The sequence below is a fragment of the Clytia hemisphaerica genome, unplaced genomic scaffold (genome assembly GCF_902728285.1).
Source record: "Clytia hemisphaerica strain Z4C2 unplaced genomic scaffold, Clytia hemisphaerica genome assembly, whole genome shotgun sequence".
NCBI classification, from domain to species: domain Eukaryota; kingdom Metazoa; phylum Cnidaria; class Hydrozoa; order Leptothecata; family Clytiidae; genus Clytia; species Clytia hemisphaerica.
Window position 1 is genome coordinate 987,141 of NW_027103839.1, and position 20,050 is coordinate 1,007,190.

General features: G+C 35.5%; 1 protein-coding gene across 1 annotated transcript; it reads right to left on the bottom strand.

Moving 5' to 3' along the window:
• Positions 1-635: 635 nt before the first annotated feature.
• On the bottom strand, positions 636-16,442 carry LOC136807393 (G patch domain-containing protein 1-like). Its single transcript, XM_067063974.1, has 8 exons — positions 15,989-16,442; positions 14,495-14,709; positions 13,569-13,793; positions 12,990-13,134; positions 11,979-12,309; positions 11,273-11,503; positions 4,194-4,402; positions 636-2,001 (listed from the first exon to the last, which is right to left on the bottom strand). The coding sequence occupies exons 1-8, from the start codon at positions 16,377-16,379 to the stop codon at positions 1,313-1,315; spliced, it is 2,436 nt and encodes an 811-aa protein (XP_066920075.1). The 5' UTR covers positions 16,380-16,442; the 3' UTR covers positions 636-1,312.
• Positions 16,443-20,050: the final 3,608 nt, after the last annotated feature.

Sequence of the window (20,050 nt, forward strand, 5' to 3'; positions counted from 1 at the left end):
CAGCAAGGCGGTAAAAAGTGGTAAGTAAAGTCGACGCAGAAAAAGTCGTTAGTTGATATAAGGCTCAGTATATCGCTTTTGCTCACCTAAACAGACGACGGTATTTTGGTACTTGAAATAGACGGCGATTTTGTCAACTTTGCCTTATGCCGTCTCTCTTATTCGTTGATTGACGCCTTGTCTGAATCGGAGATCTAAGTACACGTTTTTTTTGTAAGAACAAACTATAAGACAACATAAAAATTCGATGGCCAAAATATCAAGAACACGTTACGGCTTTATTGACTGTGTAGAAACTAAAAAAATTTGTTCGTTACAGGACGAGCAGATGATTAATTCACAGCAAGATATTGGGCTGGAATCTCGAATTCTTGCAGATTTGTTGGGTGGTCGCATTATTCCAATTTATGGTAAGAATCCCGATTCGCCACATGAAATGCCCCAGACGGCACACAACGTCAAAACAACGTCCATTTGACATTCATAACGTCCAAATAACGTTATTTGAACGTTAAAACAACGTTGTGTGCCGGCTGGGGCTTCTCGCTCCCCCTAATATCTTCCTTAACAAATTAAACGATTTATTGAAACGACGACTCTGCCAACGCACCGGGAAACGAAGAAAATTGGAGGTATAAAGTTCGAATTTACTTTTTTTCAAAAAAATAATTTTTGATTTCAAAAACTCCTGACTATGTAGGTTAAAAAGATCCTACACGAAATCAGTAACTATGGACCGCTTACCAGTAGTTGCACGAATCTCTTTCAATTTCTCCAATAACAAAGTATTACTCGGAATCGAATTATCGTTATTTTCCGAATCGGAACTCGAATCGCTTTCCCGATTTCCCCGATATTTCTTTTTCTTCGATTTCTTGGATTTCTTTTTATGTTTCTTATCCTTTTTATTGTGTTTATGTTTCTTTTTCGATGATTTTGACGATTTGTGTCTTTCTCGATCGTCATCGTTTTCTTCGCTCGATGAGTAATCGTAATCAGTTTTATCGCGTTTTTTATCGGCACGCCTCGTATCTTTTTCAGTCCATTCGTCTTCATGGGATCTTTTATTAAAATCGCTTTTTCTATCGTGGTTACTCGTCTCATTACGACGGTATGATGTCGATTGATTTTCGATTTTATTGTATTTATTATCGATTCTACCACTTTCTCTCGGCCTTATTGTTCTGGTTATCTGATTGATCAGCGTCCTTTCGAATACTGGTTAGAATCGAAGATACATTATTAACGTTTTCAATCGATTCATCTCGAATGCTAATATTACCGTCTGTATCGTTTCTTAATCGAGTACTATTCAAAATGCTAGAGGTCCTTCCGTTTTTGGTTTATACGCACTTCCGATTGAATCGTTCATTTGGGATTGATTAGTTTTATTAGATTCGACTATTCGAGTTTCCTCATCTGGTTTATCAATTTTAGGAGGGGATTTATCGATTTCTTTCTGAGTCTCGTCGGAATCCGATTCATCACTACTACTCGATTCTGAATCATCGAAAATAGCTTTAAAAATATCGATTGATGGTTTCGAAGTTATCGATTTTGTTATCGATACACTGCTACTCGTTCCTTGATTCGACTCCGTTATCGATTCTGCACCATTCGATTCATTATCGACTTCACCGAGATTACGATTCAAGTGGGCGAGTGGACCTATCTTCAAAGTCTTTTTCTGTAACGTTTTCTGTTCATCGTTTTTTATTCGACTCGCAAAATCGTCCTCCTCGATATCCTCGACATTATCGTTTTCATTCGATGAAGACATTGCAATAGATAAAAAATCACGCTCGAAGAAAGAACCCGCTTTCGATTTTCGGGCGCGATCTGGAACACCCCGAATTTTGGAGCCGGGGTAAGGTTCGGGTATGTTAAATCGTTTACATAATAACTGGTCGGGATGCCATTGGTGCACCGATCGGGTCAATTTTCCATACATGCCCATCTTGGCTGCTTTCATATCGTCTGAAAGTCTATCGTCATTTTCACCTACAAGGTAAAGGTAAAAACACATGAAAGAATGAAGTTTTTGAAGGGTGAAGTTTTAAGAAAAGATTCAATTTTTTTATTGATTTCATTGACTTATTACTATGGAATCTTTTTTCAATCGATTTCAATTTTTTTTCCATATTCTAGAGTGTAAAAATGTGGCAATTCTTTAGTTTAGTCTAGTCTAGTAAAAGCGTGCTCTTAGAAGTTCAACTTGATGTTGAAGTTCATTCCGAAAAAAAAAGAAGCTTAATGACACAATACTATAAAAAGTCGCATCAACAAACGGTAACGTGAAGATAGATAAGCAAATGATTAATTTGTCTTAACCTTTTCAGCCCGGCGGACGAGTATAGTCGTCGAGCATACGTTCCGGCAGACGTGTATAGTCGTTTTTTTGACATATTGATCTTCTAAGCTATATTTCTCCCATTGGCTTCTTTGCTAGCCGTAGAAGTAAAGAGAAACGGAAAGTAGAGGTTCTAAGCTTTCTTTTGATATATGGTGATGTAATGTTTTGATCACGTGGTGAGGCAGCAGATTTCGGAGAAAAGGTAGAGAAAAACACTGAATCAAGGTGGCGACCAAGAAATGGGTTTTTCAAACTTACTGCTAAAGTTCTTGGATTTTTTGACTGGTTTAGGCCACTTTTCTTCATGGAAACATTGTTTTTATAATGGCAAAACATCCAGTAAGTATATCTTATATTTTGTGTTTTGTTTTTAGCATAAAAATTCCATTTATTTGTCATTTTGACAAATCGGTCGGAGTCGACCCAAACTTACAGTGCTTTTTACTTTTTATTCAGGTTGGAGCATGGAAAGTGGACAAATTCAATGCAAAAGTGTTTTCTACACCTCATTTATTTCAAAGGAGCACCAAAGAATTTGAAAAGCCTGGATTTATGTTGAATTGCACTACTTCTTCCGCTCCACCAGCAACGGTCGATCGATCCCCGAAACTCTTGGCTCATAACGATGTCCTGATTACAGCTTATATGGATCAAAATGATGGCAGGAACCACATAACAGCCACATGGAATTATTATGATGACATTTAGCATTCCTTATGGGCAAAAGAGACCAGATTTGATAGCAATGAGTTTGCCTCAAAAGGCTTACGGTTTTTTGAAACTTTACAACTGTCGCCGACTATGCCATCTAGTTTCACGGTAGCCGATACCCTTCAAAAGCTTCAGGAGCTAAGAATACTGACTGAAAGTGTTGTTTAGATAGTTGGGATACTTTACACCATTTTTGATGTTGTAGCTGCTTCTGGAAACACACATATTATCAAATACTCAAATTGTATATATTGGATTTTTTTAGCCGAAAATCGTGATTTTTGGCAAAAGTGACGATATTTGGGAGGCTGGTGTGACACATACAGATTTTTCTGGATGCTGATTTTTGGTATATACTTCAAATGTATGTATAGATTGATAAATAGCCAAAGACAGATTTTTTAATTAAACTCCCCCCACTTTTTTTTGCTCTAGAAGTGAAAAATGCAAAAAAAGTGACATTACCGCAAAACGTGAAAAAAAACTGTGGTTTACGTGACGCTACCATTTTTGTTGGAATATTTTATTTGGATTGGTACTTGGTCTGAAAGTTGTAGAATTTAAGTAGCTTTTCAGGGATACCTTACTTTTTTTCTAAAGATTCCTAGTTCTTGAGTTATGATCAAATAACTGAACATTTCTATTTTCTGAAAAAATGTTGCGCGCTGACAGCGTGAAAATTTAAAAAGTTGCGCGCTGGAAAGGTTAAGAAGTGAGGCCAGTGACCACTGATAGACAGCTAAACTAAGGAATTGGTCGTACTGTAATGTTACAATACACGTTGTTTTTTAAGAAACTAATTTTTATGTTTCTAAACTCTTTCAAGCTCAAATGACTCATGTCGATAATACAATAGTCTAATAGACTAATCTACGGTACTTTCCTATCTTCTATATTGATTTTCTCAAGTGGTTCTAACTGTTATGTAAGTATTTTTCTGGAACTTTGCCTTGATTGGAAGGTTCTTAAAAAAACCGAATTAAAAAATGTTATTTTCTCATTCTCAGCCTCAGCATGTTTCTTAGATGTTTCTTAGTTTTTAGACATTCTGAGCCTCATGTTTCTTAAAAGTGTTTTCCTTAAAAAAAAACGTGTAATCATACAAGTATTGTAATTGGCAACTGCTTACTTGAAGAAGTATTAGACTCTTTGGTTGGAACACCACCGCTTCCATCATTAGGTTTTTCTACCATAGTTGATTTCAATGTAATGTTTTGTGGGTCCGCACTAGTGGCCGGCGTGAAGCGGTTAGCAAACATCGAATTGAGTGGACGATATAAAATGGAAGCACGGGTGAACTCGTCCCGCTCGCGCTGACGTTCCCATTCTGTCACTGAGCTGGAAAAAAATGAAAGTATTTTGTCAATAGATACAATGCATTATATCAAAGTACGTCAAGCGATTTCGAATCATAATGACTTTTTATACCTTATCGTCCCTTTTTTAAGACGTCGCAAGGGCATGGATCTCCATTAGCACTGTTAGGGATTTGATGAGGATATTTGATGCAGAATCCAGTTCATCTTGACTGTTATGAAGCCAGTTTAGGATTTCTATAGCTTTTGCCAGTATTTATCCAGGCGGATAAATGGCCAATGTAGAAGGGCCAGCGTAAAATACGATAAGTTTACTACCCAGTAGGAAAAACCTATGGCAAATCCACCCAGGTAGACAGTGGTGGGCAAGCAAAATAAAACGCCCTTTCAAGATCTCGTCTCAAAAGCGCACCGCTTAGAAAGGTGTGCACCCTTTACCATCACTCCACTGTGGCATGAGATATCGGCAGAGTCGATTAAAAATAATATTAATACTTCTTAACATTCAATTAATATTTTTGAACCAAGAAGCGCCATTTTTTTACCCCACGCGAATTAAAAAGTCAAGATTGCAAATTTTTCTTGGTTGGGGTTTATATGCGCGTTAGAAATAAAAAAAAACTTTTGAAATCATTTGGAATACGGCTATAATGCCTTTTTGCTCCGGCCTAGGAGCCTTAAATTCTCTCTCGTCCGACGACGACGACGGTCAAGACATTTTTTGTTTGTTTATCTAATCCGATGATCTATCCCGATTTAATAAAAACGGATTATCTGATTCCAATAATATTGTCCGAAAGTATTTAAGAAAAAGATGGCTGCCAAAAGTGGACTAGCTGACTGTGTAGCAAATATACTGGCAAATCTCAGTGAAAAATAGATCATTTTCATCATTATTCATGATGTTTTGGACATGATTTATGAGAAGTTTGATGCATACTGGCTCTCTAACAATGTGGAAAGATTTTGGTGAAATTTTGGCCATGAATCGTCAGCTGATCGAGTGCTTAAATCTTGCATATGGCTAATAAAACCATAAAACTCTGTAGGTAACTTGACAATGAAACTTTCATACACACATCCGTTGGAATTTAAAAAAGAAAACTAAAATTACAACATTACAGTGCAAATTTGAAAACAATCTGAGTAGTTTTTGTTGTGTTATGTTTATGGCTGAAAATGATCCTATTTTGTATTCATCGTTGTTGACTGGCGACCGCTCCTTTTGATTCTTCAAACCCGACACATATTTTTTACAAACATATCACTATCAGAATTCAATAAAGGATACTAAAACACAATTCCTGTGTAAATTTGAACAAGAATGGAGAAATTTTCACAGCATTATGGCTGAAAATGATCGTTTTTGGACTTTGTCGTAATTTCATTGCGGCTGGCGACCGTTCCTTTTGGCTTTTCAAACCCGACACAGATTTTTTACAAACATATCACTATGAGAATTCAGTAAAGGATACTAAAACACAATTACTGTATAAATTTGAACAAGAATGGAGAAATTTTCACAGTGTTATAGCTGAAAATGATCGTTTTTGGACTTTGTCGTAATTTCATCGCGGCTGGCGACCGTTCCTTTTGATTTTTCAAACCTGACACAGATTTTTTACAAACAAATCACTATGAGAATTCAGTAAAGAATACTAAAACACAATTCCTGTGTAAATTTGAACAAGATCAGAGAAATTTTCACAGTGTTATAACTGAAAATTATATTTTTTGGACTTGTCGTAATTTCATTGGCTGGGGCGACCATTCCTTTTAAAGATTTCAAACCCGAAACAGGTTTTTTCCAAATATACCACTATGTATTACATACACACTATTGTACCATTTTATTTGGTTTATCCTACTCTCCTCCAAGTATTATCCCAACAGAAAAAATAATGCTTAGCTAAGCTCTGCAATAGATTTATTACTTTGCTTTCTGATCTGTTCTGATTAGTAGTTTGTGGGCAACGTTCTAACATAACTAACTCAACAAGCTCATCTTTCACATCTTTTAATCTCTTAAGCCGGAGCTTCCAGCGCAGCCGGTTTATTAGTATTACTTTACAGTAGAATGGATTCCTCAAATCTTCGGCATTACAACCGCATTAAAACCGGTATTACAATACTTTAATGGGATAAATTTTCGCGAGGTTCAAATTTCGCGGATTTCGCGAAAATTGGGAAAAATAACTACAGTATATGGCCCCCAAAAAGGAGGTCGTCATTAAAATGAAGATTCTGACTTGTAGATTTATCAGAATTAAACGATTTTTGTTTATTTTGAAAATGATGGTTATACTTAAAAATTAGCATGTTTTTGCTGGTTTGAGACAGATTCAAATAACATATTCGCGTCTAAAGGAAATATTTTAACACCAAAATTAGATAAAAATTGCATATAACTCACTCTAGCTCCTTGGATATTCAAAATAAGTTTTGAAAACGGGGTATAGGAAACTTTGTAACCCTAATGCCGTTCAGAAAATGCAGATACATCTGTGACTTTAGAGGCTGGGTAAAAGATATAGCATCTTGAAGGTCAACCAGTATTTTGGAGCCCTAGAATCAGCATTGATAAAACCGAAAATTCTAAATATGAGAAAAAAGTAAAAAATCTTGGATTTCCATTCCTATCACCTTGAGTTAATAGTTTATAGCAAAAAATTAACATTTTATATAAAAATTTTCGCTAAATCAGCAAAAATTTTTTTGCAAAATATAGGAGAAAAATATCTTTAAAGCTTAATATTTTCAGTTTCAGTTAAGCTTTTTTTCTAAAATTTTCACAGCTCATTCCATACATGAATGGAACTATTTTCAAAAGAGATTTGTTTTCAAAAACTTGATCAAGACGTTGTTAAATCAAAATTGTCATTTTGAAAATTTCTAAATTTTCAGTTTGGACTTTGCAATATCGAATATCTTGAAATATTTCATAAAAATCATAAATTTTACATCCATCGGGTCGTAAATTTAAGGGAAAACACAAATATGTTCATATCTCGAGAAATCATTAAAATTGCAAACCTCCGTTTTGGGGGCCATTAGAAAAAAGCTACCCATCTTTAAGCGATTGAAAAATATTGTTGAAATTGAAAATTTTGAAAAAGAACTTCTGGGAAATAAAATAGAGATGTTAAAGTTTTTCATGCAGCAAAGATTTTTGTAAAATCTCTTTTCCTCTAGATTTGAGAGAAATTTTAGATTTGAGAGAAATTTTAAATTTGATCGACGTTTTGGGGGCCACATACTGTACTTTTGAAATGTTAACTGGCTTCAAAAAAGCTTTAATAAAGCGTATTTCAACAACCAGTAAGTATAATTTGGCAGTAAAAAGATCATGAAAACAATCATGAAAATAATGTCTCTCGATAATGCCATCTGCGAATATAAGTTCCCACAAAATCTTAAAATTTTGCAGATGAGCTCAAGCGCGAAATTTAATCCCCGGGAAAATTCATTCTAATAAATGTTATTTCAACTAAAGAGTTTCATCTAAATCAACGGCCATTTTCGACTAGTACCTGACAACAGATAAATTATAGTTCTAAAGTAAAATAATTCGAGTTCTCAAGGTGGCGAAAACGAAAGTGAAAGTAATTACAAAATTGACGTCAATTACATTCAAGGAAAGATTTTGACGTCAAATAGTATTTTAGACTCATGCAAGTTCATCGAGTTTTAAAGTGATAAATGGTAGCAGATAAATTTGTTGTAGTAGCAAGCAGCTTGAAGTCGCATCGTGTAGCAGCAGTATTCAGTCAGTTTTGTATTTCGAGGTATCATTTATCAAATTAGTGTCGAAGTTTCAGTTTGGTCGTACCAGTGTTCGAGAAACAAATCAAGGTTAACTACTTCAACACAATCGTTGGTAAAAATTTTATTTCTGGTGAAACCATCACCCCGTCGAAGATAAGAAGTCCAACTTAATATCAAATATCGGATTTCGGCAAAATAGTTTGCAAATTCAATCCAACCAAATAGGGGACAGTTTTATAGTCGAAGTCTTTTTGCTTACCACAAAAGAATCGCTATCTCGGGCGGATACGCCCATCATTACCGCAGAAGTATAGAATTTTAAAAACGCGACGCTTTAAGAATCATACGCAGTGCATTCTGAGTTTTAATCGAAAACCCAAAAGGCCATGGCGTTCTCCCTAGCCAAAAATATTCTCAAAGGGACCACCCTATCATTTGGGGCGTTCGTAGCCGCCCCTACATTTTTCGCCTTTATTGCTTATATGGATATGGAGAACAACAAAGAGAAACATTTGGAGGAGTTGGCGAACCGTAAACCATTAAACAGAGTTGGAAAGCCAATGATTCGTGCTGATCAACCTGATTTCTCTTTGACAGCTATGGTATGTTAACAAAAACTTCAAAATCTTTATCCAAATAATAACTTGTACAAAATCTGCCCCTAGACAGCCTTGGGTATGCTCATACAGCAAATTGAAGCTCAAAGTATGCTTAGGAACTACCGAGCTATCTTTTATCCATTTATAGTTTATAGAAAATTACCAAGACCCTGGCAAATTAGGTTGGATCATTCAAAATCTCGTACACTTTAGAAATTTTATTTACTTATTATTTTACCCCTGGAGCCATTGCAACAGCGCTAATTTATGTCATGATTCTAATACATGGAAAAGTTTTTTTTTAAATTTGCGGGAAATTCTTTTTGGAATATCTACTGATTTTTCAAGCTGTTTATTATATTTCAGATTCAAAGACGGTACATCGCACTCACAGGAACAGCATCGCCAAATTTACCTTCATCATCCAATAGTACAAAACCAAATTAAAAAAAATCTTTTATTCCTTTATTTTTACATCATATAGATTTTAAATTATTCATCTAATGTTAATTATAATTTTCATATTTTCTGGAATTTCACAAATCTGGTATGTCATCGAGAATCTGATCTTAGTCAAAGAACAACTATCCCAGACTGAACGAAGCGCATCAGCCAATTGAATCAAAGAGAAATTTACGGGGGAAAAACAATGACAGTTGAGGAGATGTCGAGCACTCAAACACACATTAACATCCATTTCGCATATAATACAATAGTTAGAGGAGAGGCATCATAAATTTAGACTACTGCCTAATTCACGCGAGTAAAACGTTGTTGTTCAGTTAGAATCTTAGATTATATCTTGGATAGCTTTTGGTCATAATGGTGTTCCCTTGTTTTGTATATTTGATCATTAATTGAAATATCATTTCGAAACTAAAATTTCGATGTCTCTGTTTTCTGAAGTTCTTCCCAGTGACTTGCTCTAAATAACCGACCCAGGCATATAAAACAAAAAGTTTATATTACCGTAATTTCGTGTAATCCTGACATACCTTGTCTAATTTCGTCATAGCAACTATCTGGTCTGTTTAATGTTTATAGATAAAAGCTTCTAGGTAATATATTTAAAAATCACTCTAACTACTTTACATACCAAATAGTTGCTATGACAGATATACTCGAGGTATGACAGCCATTACACGAAGTTAGGTATTTGGTAGAGATTTTATTTATTGGATTAAGACTTACAGTTCCCGGAAAATGGAGGGTACAGCGGGGTATGTGCCTTTTAGGAGATTCAAAATCCATGTAAGGATCTAAAAGCTACTAAATCTAATTTCAGTTCCGCTAAGGATAACAAAGGAGAAACCCGAAGTTTGCCCCCATAAAACTGAATTTCAGGATAGAGTCCCAATAAAGGTCCAAAAATTTCCAAAACTAGTACCTCCAGTCCACTATGAAAGGAGTTAATCAGTTAACAAAAATTAACATCGATAGGAAAGCACAGATCTTCGGACCATTATGCAAGGAGTTATCCAGTCGATAAGAATTAAGATCGATGGGGTAGCACAGACCTTCGGACCACTATGCAAGGAGCTATCCAGTCGATAAAAATCAACATCAATTAGGAGAGATATCCTACTAAAAACTGGACTAAACATATAACGAAATATAACTATAATTGTATATGAATATTTTTCAAACGATTTTTTAATTTAGCTGATGATTGTCGTCCATACGGGCGGCATTAAACTTAAAGTTCTGAACAGTGGCGTTGTGGCAAGGGGGGGGGGGGGCGGGGCCATGGCCCCCCCAGCGGAGCTTTTTCGAAGAGCAAGGGGCGCCAAAAGAGATTTTTTTAAACGCCCCAATCTTAAAAATCATACTTTATGCGCCTTAAATTGCGCCCCAAGACCAATTTTACTGAGATAATTTTAAATTACTTGCAATTTTTTTCGCTTGCTTCGCTCGCAATAAAGTAAATCTAATCTAAAAAATTAAAATCTAACTGTGCCCCAAGACCAATTTGCTGACAACAATATTGACATCATAAAACATCTCGCTTCGCTCTCATTACACATTGTTTCTTTTCACTCTAGCAAGTGTCAAATTCGACTATTTTTATTTGGCGATTAAGGGTATCTTCATGGCAGTCGATTTTCAAAATTTTTCTAGTGGGCCCAACCATGGTGGGGCCTGTTTTTCCCTTTTCCATTCATCAAAGATACATCTACTCTTATCCACTAAAGATTTCCTTCATCATTATGCCTAAGCAAATGAATTAGTAAAAGTTTAGAAATTGGTGGGTGAGGACGCCACTTTGGAAAATTGGGGGCGCCATCAAAGAAATATTGACTTTGGCCCCTCCAGAAAAATTTTCCCACGACGCCACTGGTTCTGAATAATAAATCAAAGTATATCATCGAGCACTCTCGGCAGATAGAAGAAAATAGACTTGTATAACTAAATATATATAACACTCAACAACAAGGTATAATAGCCTAAGCATTGGAAGACTGAATAACATTACTTACGTATCGTACTGGAAATAGATTTGTATAACTAAATATATATACATTACTCACGTATCGTACTGGAAAACAGCGTCTCGATTCTCCTTCTTTGCTTTCACGAACTCTTCATAGCGTGCCTGTTTCTCCGGATTCTTCGCGAACGGACGGAATGTTTTCGATTTGACGTCATACATTGGGACGTCTTTCTTAGGTTTCGTTTCCTCGGCTGTGTCCGCGGGGGAAGGTTTGTTGATTATTTTCGGACGCACTTGATTGATTTCTTTGTCCCATCGAGAAGAGAACCTGAAATGGAGGCAATATGGTTTCACTAAAATTTATGGATTGTCAGGATGAGGGGTTTTATGGAGGACGAAGATTTTACAACTCTGAAAAGATAAAGTACCTAGGATTCTAGATAATAAAAGTTTTTATACCCTTGGTACACCTTGAATTCAAAGTTTGACAAAAAAACTTTCTGATCCTTTTCTCTCGCCACTATTACAGGGTCGAAATATTAGTCTCGTTTTTAAATTTATAAAGAACGACCATAATCAATATACCTTATCGGGACTTTTAAGGCTGGCCTTTATTGACGCTCTTTTTTCGTCGCTGGCGTAATAAGGACCGGCGTAAGAGATCGGGATTAAATTAAGGCTGGGCTAAAAGTGGAAAAAATGAGGTTTTGCGTAAAAAGGGTCGGCGTAAAAGGGACCGGTGCTAAACTAGAGCCGGCGTAAAAAGACCAATAATGTATGTATACAAAATCAAGAAAAAGTACCTGTTCGATTTCTCTTGTTTTTCTGTCTCCATATCTCGATCTTTTTCTGAATCATTTTCCTCTTGCGCTGGTCGATCGTCCCATTTCAAAGCCCACTTATTGACATCATCCAAAGTTTTGACTGTCTCCCCAAACATCAGACCACGTTCTTTGCTGGTCAGCCTAGCCTTGTTGTTTTTATCTCCATCATTTTGTGTACAAGTGATACTACTATTCTTTTCATTGGATGGGAAGGTGTGCTTCGGGATGAATCCTGATGGGATTGAAATCATCTTTTGTGTGGACGGGGCTTTCAAAACTCGGGAACCTTTTTCGAACCCAGACAAACATCCTAAGAAGACAGAAGATTTAAGTTCTTCTAGACTAAAGAAAAATTCAAAATATTTTATCAATTATCATTTCATGTTGAACTTCGATTTAAAAACAATGAACGAAGAAAAGGACCAACGAACTGGCAATAAATGATTATTGAGTTTTCCTTTAATAAGGTGTCGGAATTGATTGATCTACTGATCAGGCTGTACCCGAAGTTTTACTAAACGTCAGATAAATCCGATATCTTATGAAAAAAACTTCGTCGTTTCTAATGCACCTTGAAGTATTGCAAGATGACCAAAGTGAAATGATGACTAAAATCTGGGAAAACATGTCTAGGACAGAGGTATAAGAAATAATGGGTTGTAGCATCAGAAAAGGACAAAACTATCTATAACAAAACTAAACCAACAAACCATCTAAAATCAACGTCATAATATTTGAGAAAAAGGGAAATTCCCACAAAATCTTATAGACACAAACGATTTGGAAGCGCTCTAACTTAGCTTGGAAGGGTAGAGTTTTGACCTTAGGGTCTGAGGATGCAAAAGTTCAAGACTGATCTAATATAGCCAGGAAGTCTATAACCCCCTCCCAAGTTGAAATATTCGATTACATTTAACAAATAGCTCAAAAGCGACTTTCTCACCCGAACTACTAATTTCGAAAAACGAGGAAATAACCAAATTTATCTACCTTTGTTTTGTTTCAATTTGGGAGCACCAGACCAACCATGTTTGTGACTCTCATCTTCAACAGTCATAGAGATATCATAATTAGACATGTTGTCCACACCGTAAATGTCTTTATCCTCATCTTCAAACGCTCCAACGCCAAATGCCTGTTGAGGTGGAAAATAAAAAAAATGTTGTAGCTAGATTTTGTGAATGGACTTGAGATAAATCGATAATTTGAACCAAAAACCCCCTTACTGCTAAGATGGAAATGTTGTATTTGTATCTCAACTAGACAGTGTTGCCACATGCTTAATAAGCGATTCCATCATTTTGGTGATGTCGTTTACAACCCACTTTCGTACGTCACAAACTCCGTCCCCTACTTGTCATAATTTTGAATTCATAACTCGATGATGGAAAAAAGTCTAAACCTCTTTCAATCCATTATCATTATCATCACTCACATGGTATCGTTAAAGATTACCTGGATGATAATATACTGTACTGAAAGTGTTTAAACTTGGTGAAACTACATTAAACGAATAAAATACACAAGAAACACTCTGCAGAATATATTTTATGCCATTTTTACACCTACATGTCCTTTGATTCCTCTCTTCTCTTTACCAGTTGGCTTGAACGATCTCGATTCTAAACCACTACCAAACATAGCTGTTGTTGGGTCCAGACCAGAATATCCGATGCCATGAAAATTGTCTTTTCGAGTGAAAGATATTTGAACGACATCCTTTGGTGCCAGTAGTTTCTTGAATGCACTCATATCCGTGGAATCTGTGGCTTGAGGTCGCATGCAGCCATACACCTGTTTTAAGAATTAATGAAATACAGACTCATAAAATAGCCTTCTTTACAGAAATCAAGCGATCTAATAGATTTTTTTTAACGGAGGGAGATGGACCCTTACATCTCCATCAACTTAGTGAAATTAATCGATCTGTGTTTTTTACTGCGCTAATACATTCTGCACAACTATTGCCTTAAAGTTCTGGGGAATTATGCGATGATGCGAAAGCCCTGTATCTAGTTGGAGACACAATTGTCATATGCTGAACTTCTGTGAACTTAATAAACAATGTCCGGACTTTCACCACGAGTTTAATAGTCAAGTGGATAAAATTTAACACCTCTGTCTCTCAGCCCTGGTGGAACTTCTTCCCGGTGGAACTTCTTCCCACAGTGGGAATGAAAATTTCTATCAAAATCCCGATGGGGATAGAAATTCAATTGTTCTCAGCTCAAAAAAAGCCAGTGGGGATGGTTTTTGGAGTGCAATTATTTTCAATTAAATTTTAAATTGGGATAAAAAAAAGTCTGTTTTCCACATTGGCTGAAATTGTAGGGCATTTTCCCTGACGGGGACAAAATTTTGGCTAAACTTTCCAGTGGGTTTGGGGTCCCACTGGGTCTGTGTATTCTAACTTGGGATCATTGTTCAGTAGGCAACTAAGTAGGCAAAAATATTGAAGTACAATTATTAAACCAGATATTAGAAATCCCTAATACCTTCTTTCCTTTGACAGGTTCTGGGACGCTAGCTGCTCTATCCTTTTCTCCAACACCTTGTCCTTGTTTCCAGCCCATCTTCTTTAGTATTTGTATACCAATGGACAATTTTGTGGGTAGAAGTAGTTCATCAAGGAGTGAATCTGAAGCTGGTTGTTCCTCATTCTCGTTGAGATGCTGTGTGATTTGTCGTTTTCTGGAGTTCAACTCCTCCTCTGGGCAAAAAAAATTGAAATGAGAATAGTTTGACATGATGGATTAAAGGAAGGTTGCTGTTTAAAATCATTAACATTTGAAAATCATCAAAATTAGATTTTTTTTTCGGGCAGAAGTAATGAAAGGATAGGCTCTCTCAGGGAGAAATTACTTATCTTTTTTTTTAAGGTTTTCTTAATTCAGTTTTATATATTTCATTTAATAGGTAACTGTCTGCCTCTGATCGCTCCCTCAAATCGAGTTTGCAAGAAGATATTTTGGAGAATTAATGAAGTTGAAAAATTTATGAAATCCATGGCTTGGATTCAGGTAACCCCTGGTTGGCAAATATTTTAGTTGGCCCCTAAGCCAATGACACTTTCTCACGTGGACTATTTACTTCTAGTTCTATGGCGAAGACGTGCTATTGCCCAAATTCTTAGAAAAAATATAAGATGTGTTTATGTTTTTAATTTTTTGAAGAAAAATAATTTTTTCTATACCTTGGTATAGAGCATTTTTTGTCACCACAAGTTACTGATCTTGTTGAAGATGTGCTTACACTTTTTTTAAGACAGAAGACATTCCATAGTGAAGTTTATGATGAAACAAAAAGAAGTTCAGAAAAAAGTCACCAAATCTACAATCATGGTCGAAATATATTGAGATTTTAGTGTATTTTAACGTTTTTCAGAATTTAAAGTTCGGGCGAGAATTGCTATTTTAGCACTTCCACTTTCTTTCATTGAATATTTCGATTAAGAGGGGTTTGGTGGCTTCTAGGCTATATTCCAAGCCTTATTCGAGCAAACTTGAGCTTTTAAATCCTGAGATCCTAAGGTTCAAAGTCTTAAGTGTTAAAGTCAGAGTTAGAACTCTTCTTTCCAACTGTAGTTTAACGTGCTTAAAAATCATTAGTGGTGTTTAAAATTTCGCCGGGAACTCCCTTTTGTCTCAAATATTTTGCCCATGATTGTCTGAAAATTTCAATTTATGCTCAGCAGGGGGTCTAAAATTACAAAAAAAAACCTTAAAATATGCATTTAAATTCAATTTGGACCATTTTGAAGCATTTTCACTGGGTCAAAATCATTTTTTTTTTAAATATTTCACTTTTTGAAATTGACCCCTTACAGTTAGTCCCCTCTATCCACAGGCTAAAATCAGGTTGCACCAACCATGAGTTGTAAAAACACGATGTTATGTAGCTTTGAAACCATTTGAATTACTTGTAAAGCATGTCTCTGCATATAAAATTGAGCTGGACAAATTGAACACTTCAATTCAATAGAAATTTACCTGTTGAGGTGAAGTCAGATGTTGTTTTCAATCTTCTCGGTGCAATTCCATGTTCTGAGAAATCCTCATCGTCCATAAAATCCTCAGGTCTTTGCTGGAAACGTTGATTCTGACCAGAACCTTCATCTTCATCAATTTCCTGGTTCTTGCTTTTTCTAGAAGATTTGAATGTAGAAGGAGTCCACCCTTCTTTTGAGCCTACAGTATTGAAGTAACCTGCTGAAAATCCACCCGTAAATGCACCATGAAACCGGCGTCGCCCTTGTTTATCTGTTACAATTTGATCACTAACTTTGGCTTGCTTCTTCAAAGGTGCATTTTCAATATCATCAGGAATTTCAAATGGAGTGCCAATAGTCACATAATCATCATTTTCATCGTCGTCGAACATTTTTAAAATTGTTTTTAAAAAGAGCTGTTGTTTCTAAAGAAACTTGTTAATAGTTCAAAAATAAACTATAGACTGCACAGGGAGAAAATAGAACTAAATAGAAATCAAAGCAAAGACTAGTCTCGTAAAGACAGAAAGCAATACAATTTTTTTACAACCGAGTTGCTATGGCTCAAGCAACTTGTCTTAGCAACCATAGCCCTGAAACTGTGTAATGAGTTAAAGATCTTACCCGGAAGTTTTTATCTATAAGCATTGTTGGATAGACTAGATAGTTGCTATGAATGATGAAATTAGACAAGGTATGTTGGCATTACCCGAAGTTACAGTATACACTTTCAAACTTCTTATTTTTAAGTTTGATTTAAAAAAACTGTTGAGGGGAGGGGCGCTTATTCGAATTGGTGGCCTAGGCTAATTTCCGGGATAAGAATTTCTCTTCAGATGATTAACAGTCCAAAAAAATTAACTTGTTATTGAAGAAGATGAAGACGACGACAAAGATATTGTTATTGATTGAATAAGATATTGTCTTAAAAAGAAAAAAAAGATTAAGAATAAAATCCTTTTTTGAAGTTTAAAGTTTAAGCAGATTCCGAATTTGTTGATATACGAATTTCTGAAATAAAAAAATAAGCGCCCCGCTTGAATAAGTGCCCCGCTTGAATAAGCGCCCCCCTCAGAGCCTGAAAAATTAAATAAGCGCCCGGGCGCTTAATCGGTGATTTACGGTACTTAAGTTTCTTACCATTTTCCTTCGAAAACAACAAAAAACATTGCTACTTCCCAAAGCCGGAGACAAAAACAAATTATCTTCAAAGATTATGGTGCGCTTTTGGATCTATTGTTAAGGCCATCTAAAATGGTAGAAAGAGTTGCGGGAACTTGAGTGACTTAGGGCAAGTATCAAAAACCTAATTTTCAGTTTACCCTAAGTTTTCGCTACCAATAGCAGCCAGATTCAGAGATCCACTTAGGGCTGTAAAGTACCTCTAAACCTGGAAGTTTAGGAACCGGGTTGTGACCTAATTAAATATCACCCCAAAAATCTATAATTTAAAGAAATTGTAATCATGACGTCATAATTTGATCGAATTTGGTGACGTCATGAATCGTATAATCGCTATAATATTAAAAATTTGAACCAAAGATCTAACTGAAATATAACTTTTTATAGAAAATTTTTTTCGCATTTTTAGATTTTTTGCATTTTTTGCTGATTATGTCAAAATTTTCAAAAAATTTTTTCATTGAAAAGTTTAGCACCATTAAGACGCATCTTTGGTCCAAATTTGACAAAGATTCGACATGTACTTATATATAGAGTTAGAGCTAATTTACAATTTATGACATCATAATTTGATGAGGTCATAATACACCTTTCCTGTAATTCAAACTTCTCAGAAATGGCCCGGGAAAATGTGCGCTCCACCGTTGTGTATAAAATAGTTTGGGAGGTAAACGAACCCGTTTTTGCCTGTGAGGGGTTAGGGAAAGTGGGTTTTCAGCTTCTTACTTTTGATAGCGATCTTCTTTTGGCAAAAAATTTTCAGGGTGGTATAATATCATGAATAGATTGGACAAAATTTGACAGAACTTAAGAAAAGCTCAAAAAACCAACTTTCCCTAAGAAAACGCAGTCTCCAGAGACCAAACGATGGAGAGCATCAAAATAATGCCCACGCATCAGTTTTAAGAATTACAGGAAAGGTGTATTCACGCTTTCTTTAATAATTAATTTTTAGGGTAATATTTAATTACGTGTAGGGGGGGGATGTTAGGACTCATTTTTTAAGCCCATTTGTCAAAAGTTGCCTTTGAGTATAAAAATAAGAAAAATTCATGTAAAAACCCTGTGGCACTTTTTTCAAGGTTGCCATGGGTAGGGTGCCACCGCCGCTCCGCCAGCAAAATCGAAACTTCAAAAATTTTTAAAAGATAGGGAAGTGACCCCTCATTTGAAAGGTATTTTCATGCTGATTAAGAAAATCAATATTGTAAGGGTGAAAAACACTCTAACAAGAAGTAACTTAAGAAAAACGATTAAAAAATACTTTTAGCAAAATTCTCAAAACTTTGCCAACTGTCGGAAATTACTTTTTGTGACAGTGTTATTTAACCTCATTATATTGATTTTCTTAATCAGTATGAAAATACCTTTCAAATGAGGGGTCACTTCACTATGTTTTGAAAATTTGTGAAATTTCGATTTTGCTGGCGGAGCGACGGTGGCACCCTGCCCATGGCAACCTTGAAAAGGGTACCATAGGGTTTTAACATGATTTTTTCTTCTTTTTATACCCAAAGGCAACTTTTGACAAATGGGCTAAGAATTTATGCCATTTTTGCGAAATAACATTCCCCCTACACTGCCGTCCAAAGCAAAAAGCAGGTAAGTCCATAAAAGTCAACATTAAGAAAAACGCAAAAAACCTTTTGACCTTGGCCGAGGTACCTTTTCTCTATTAACTAGCTCAAGTTTTGTATTTTTGGAAAGAAAGTAATTGTAGAAAGTAAAAGGCTAGTCAATTTCTTTTACTCAGCTATTTATAATTGATTTATTGAGAGATTGTGGACTTACCTGCTTTTGACATAAGAAATGAATGTCGTGGTTATATAGTATTTTTTCAAAAAAAGAAGGTAAGTCCATGTTTAAATTAACAAGACGAGTTCAGAGTGAGGGAAATTTCGAAACAAACTTTAGAATTCTAGAATGAATTCGAACATTTGATTGACACATTCGAAATGCTTAACGTTCGTATATGGAAAATTGACAGTGCAATAGCATTTTTTAAAAGAAGGTAAGTCCATAATTAGACTAAGGTAAGTCCATAAAAGAGGTAAGTCCATCTCAGAGAAATAATTTATTTTCCTTAAAAAGAAGGTATGTCCATTACTGTGATAATAGGTGGACTTACCTTCCTTTGCTTGGGAATTTCCTTTATTCGATGGACATACCTGAAAATGACATGGCCGTTTTTCCCGGTAGGAAAAATATTTTGAATTTTTTTTTTCAAAAATAAGTTACTTGGGTGCTGTAGAGTCAATTTTTAGCAAAAAATAATTTTTCGAAATTTTGGACTTACCTGGTTTTTGCTTTGGACGGCAGTACAGTCAGGACCTCATTTCACTTTATCGATATTACGCAAACGGCAGTGTGCGCTAAATATTCTTGGTTTCGCTTTCGATTATAAGCAAAGGTCTTAGCAACAGGGCGCGCGTACATAGTAACGGGGCTGGGTAGAAAAATCTAAACATAGAATTAAAAAGAAATACCGATCATGGTGGCCACAGAATTATTTTTTTCAAATTCCAGGACTTTCAAGGACTTTCAAGGACAAATTTCGACTTTTTCCAGGACTTTAGATCATCAAATTCCAGGATATTTCAGGACAAAATAGCATTAAACAGAAAAAATCAAGGATTTTCCAGGATAAAAAAATAAAATATTACTATCTCAGCAAGGAAAATATCAGATAGCAGTCAAGATATTGCTAAAAAGAAAAAGAAATAGATTATAACGACAGATACATAGTCAAGATTTTTCCAATTTTAGAATGCGAAACGTAAAAGTCGATCGAAAAAAAAATATATTCAAAGAATTTAGAATATCCAGGACATTCCAGGACATTTTGAAAAATTACAAGAAATCCCAGGAGTTTCAAGGACTT

What these genes read in the sequence shown, in the direction of transcription:
- LOC136807393 (XM_067063974.1), bottom strand. Translation starts at nt 16,379, where the DNA reads ATGTTCGACGACGATGAAAATGATGATTATGTGACTATTGGCACTCCA. An exon ending in AACCTGTCAAAGGAAAGAAG is followed by an intron (nt 13,794 to 14,494) that starts GTATTAGGGATT and finishes TTCTTAAAACAG; the next exon opens with GTGTATGGCTGCATGCGACC. An exon ending in CAAATTGAAACAAAACAAAG is followed by an intron (nt 12,310 to 12,989) that starts GTAGATAAATTT and finishes CTGTCTTCTTAG; the next exon opens with GATGTTTGTCTGGGTTCGAA.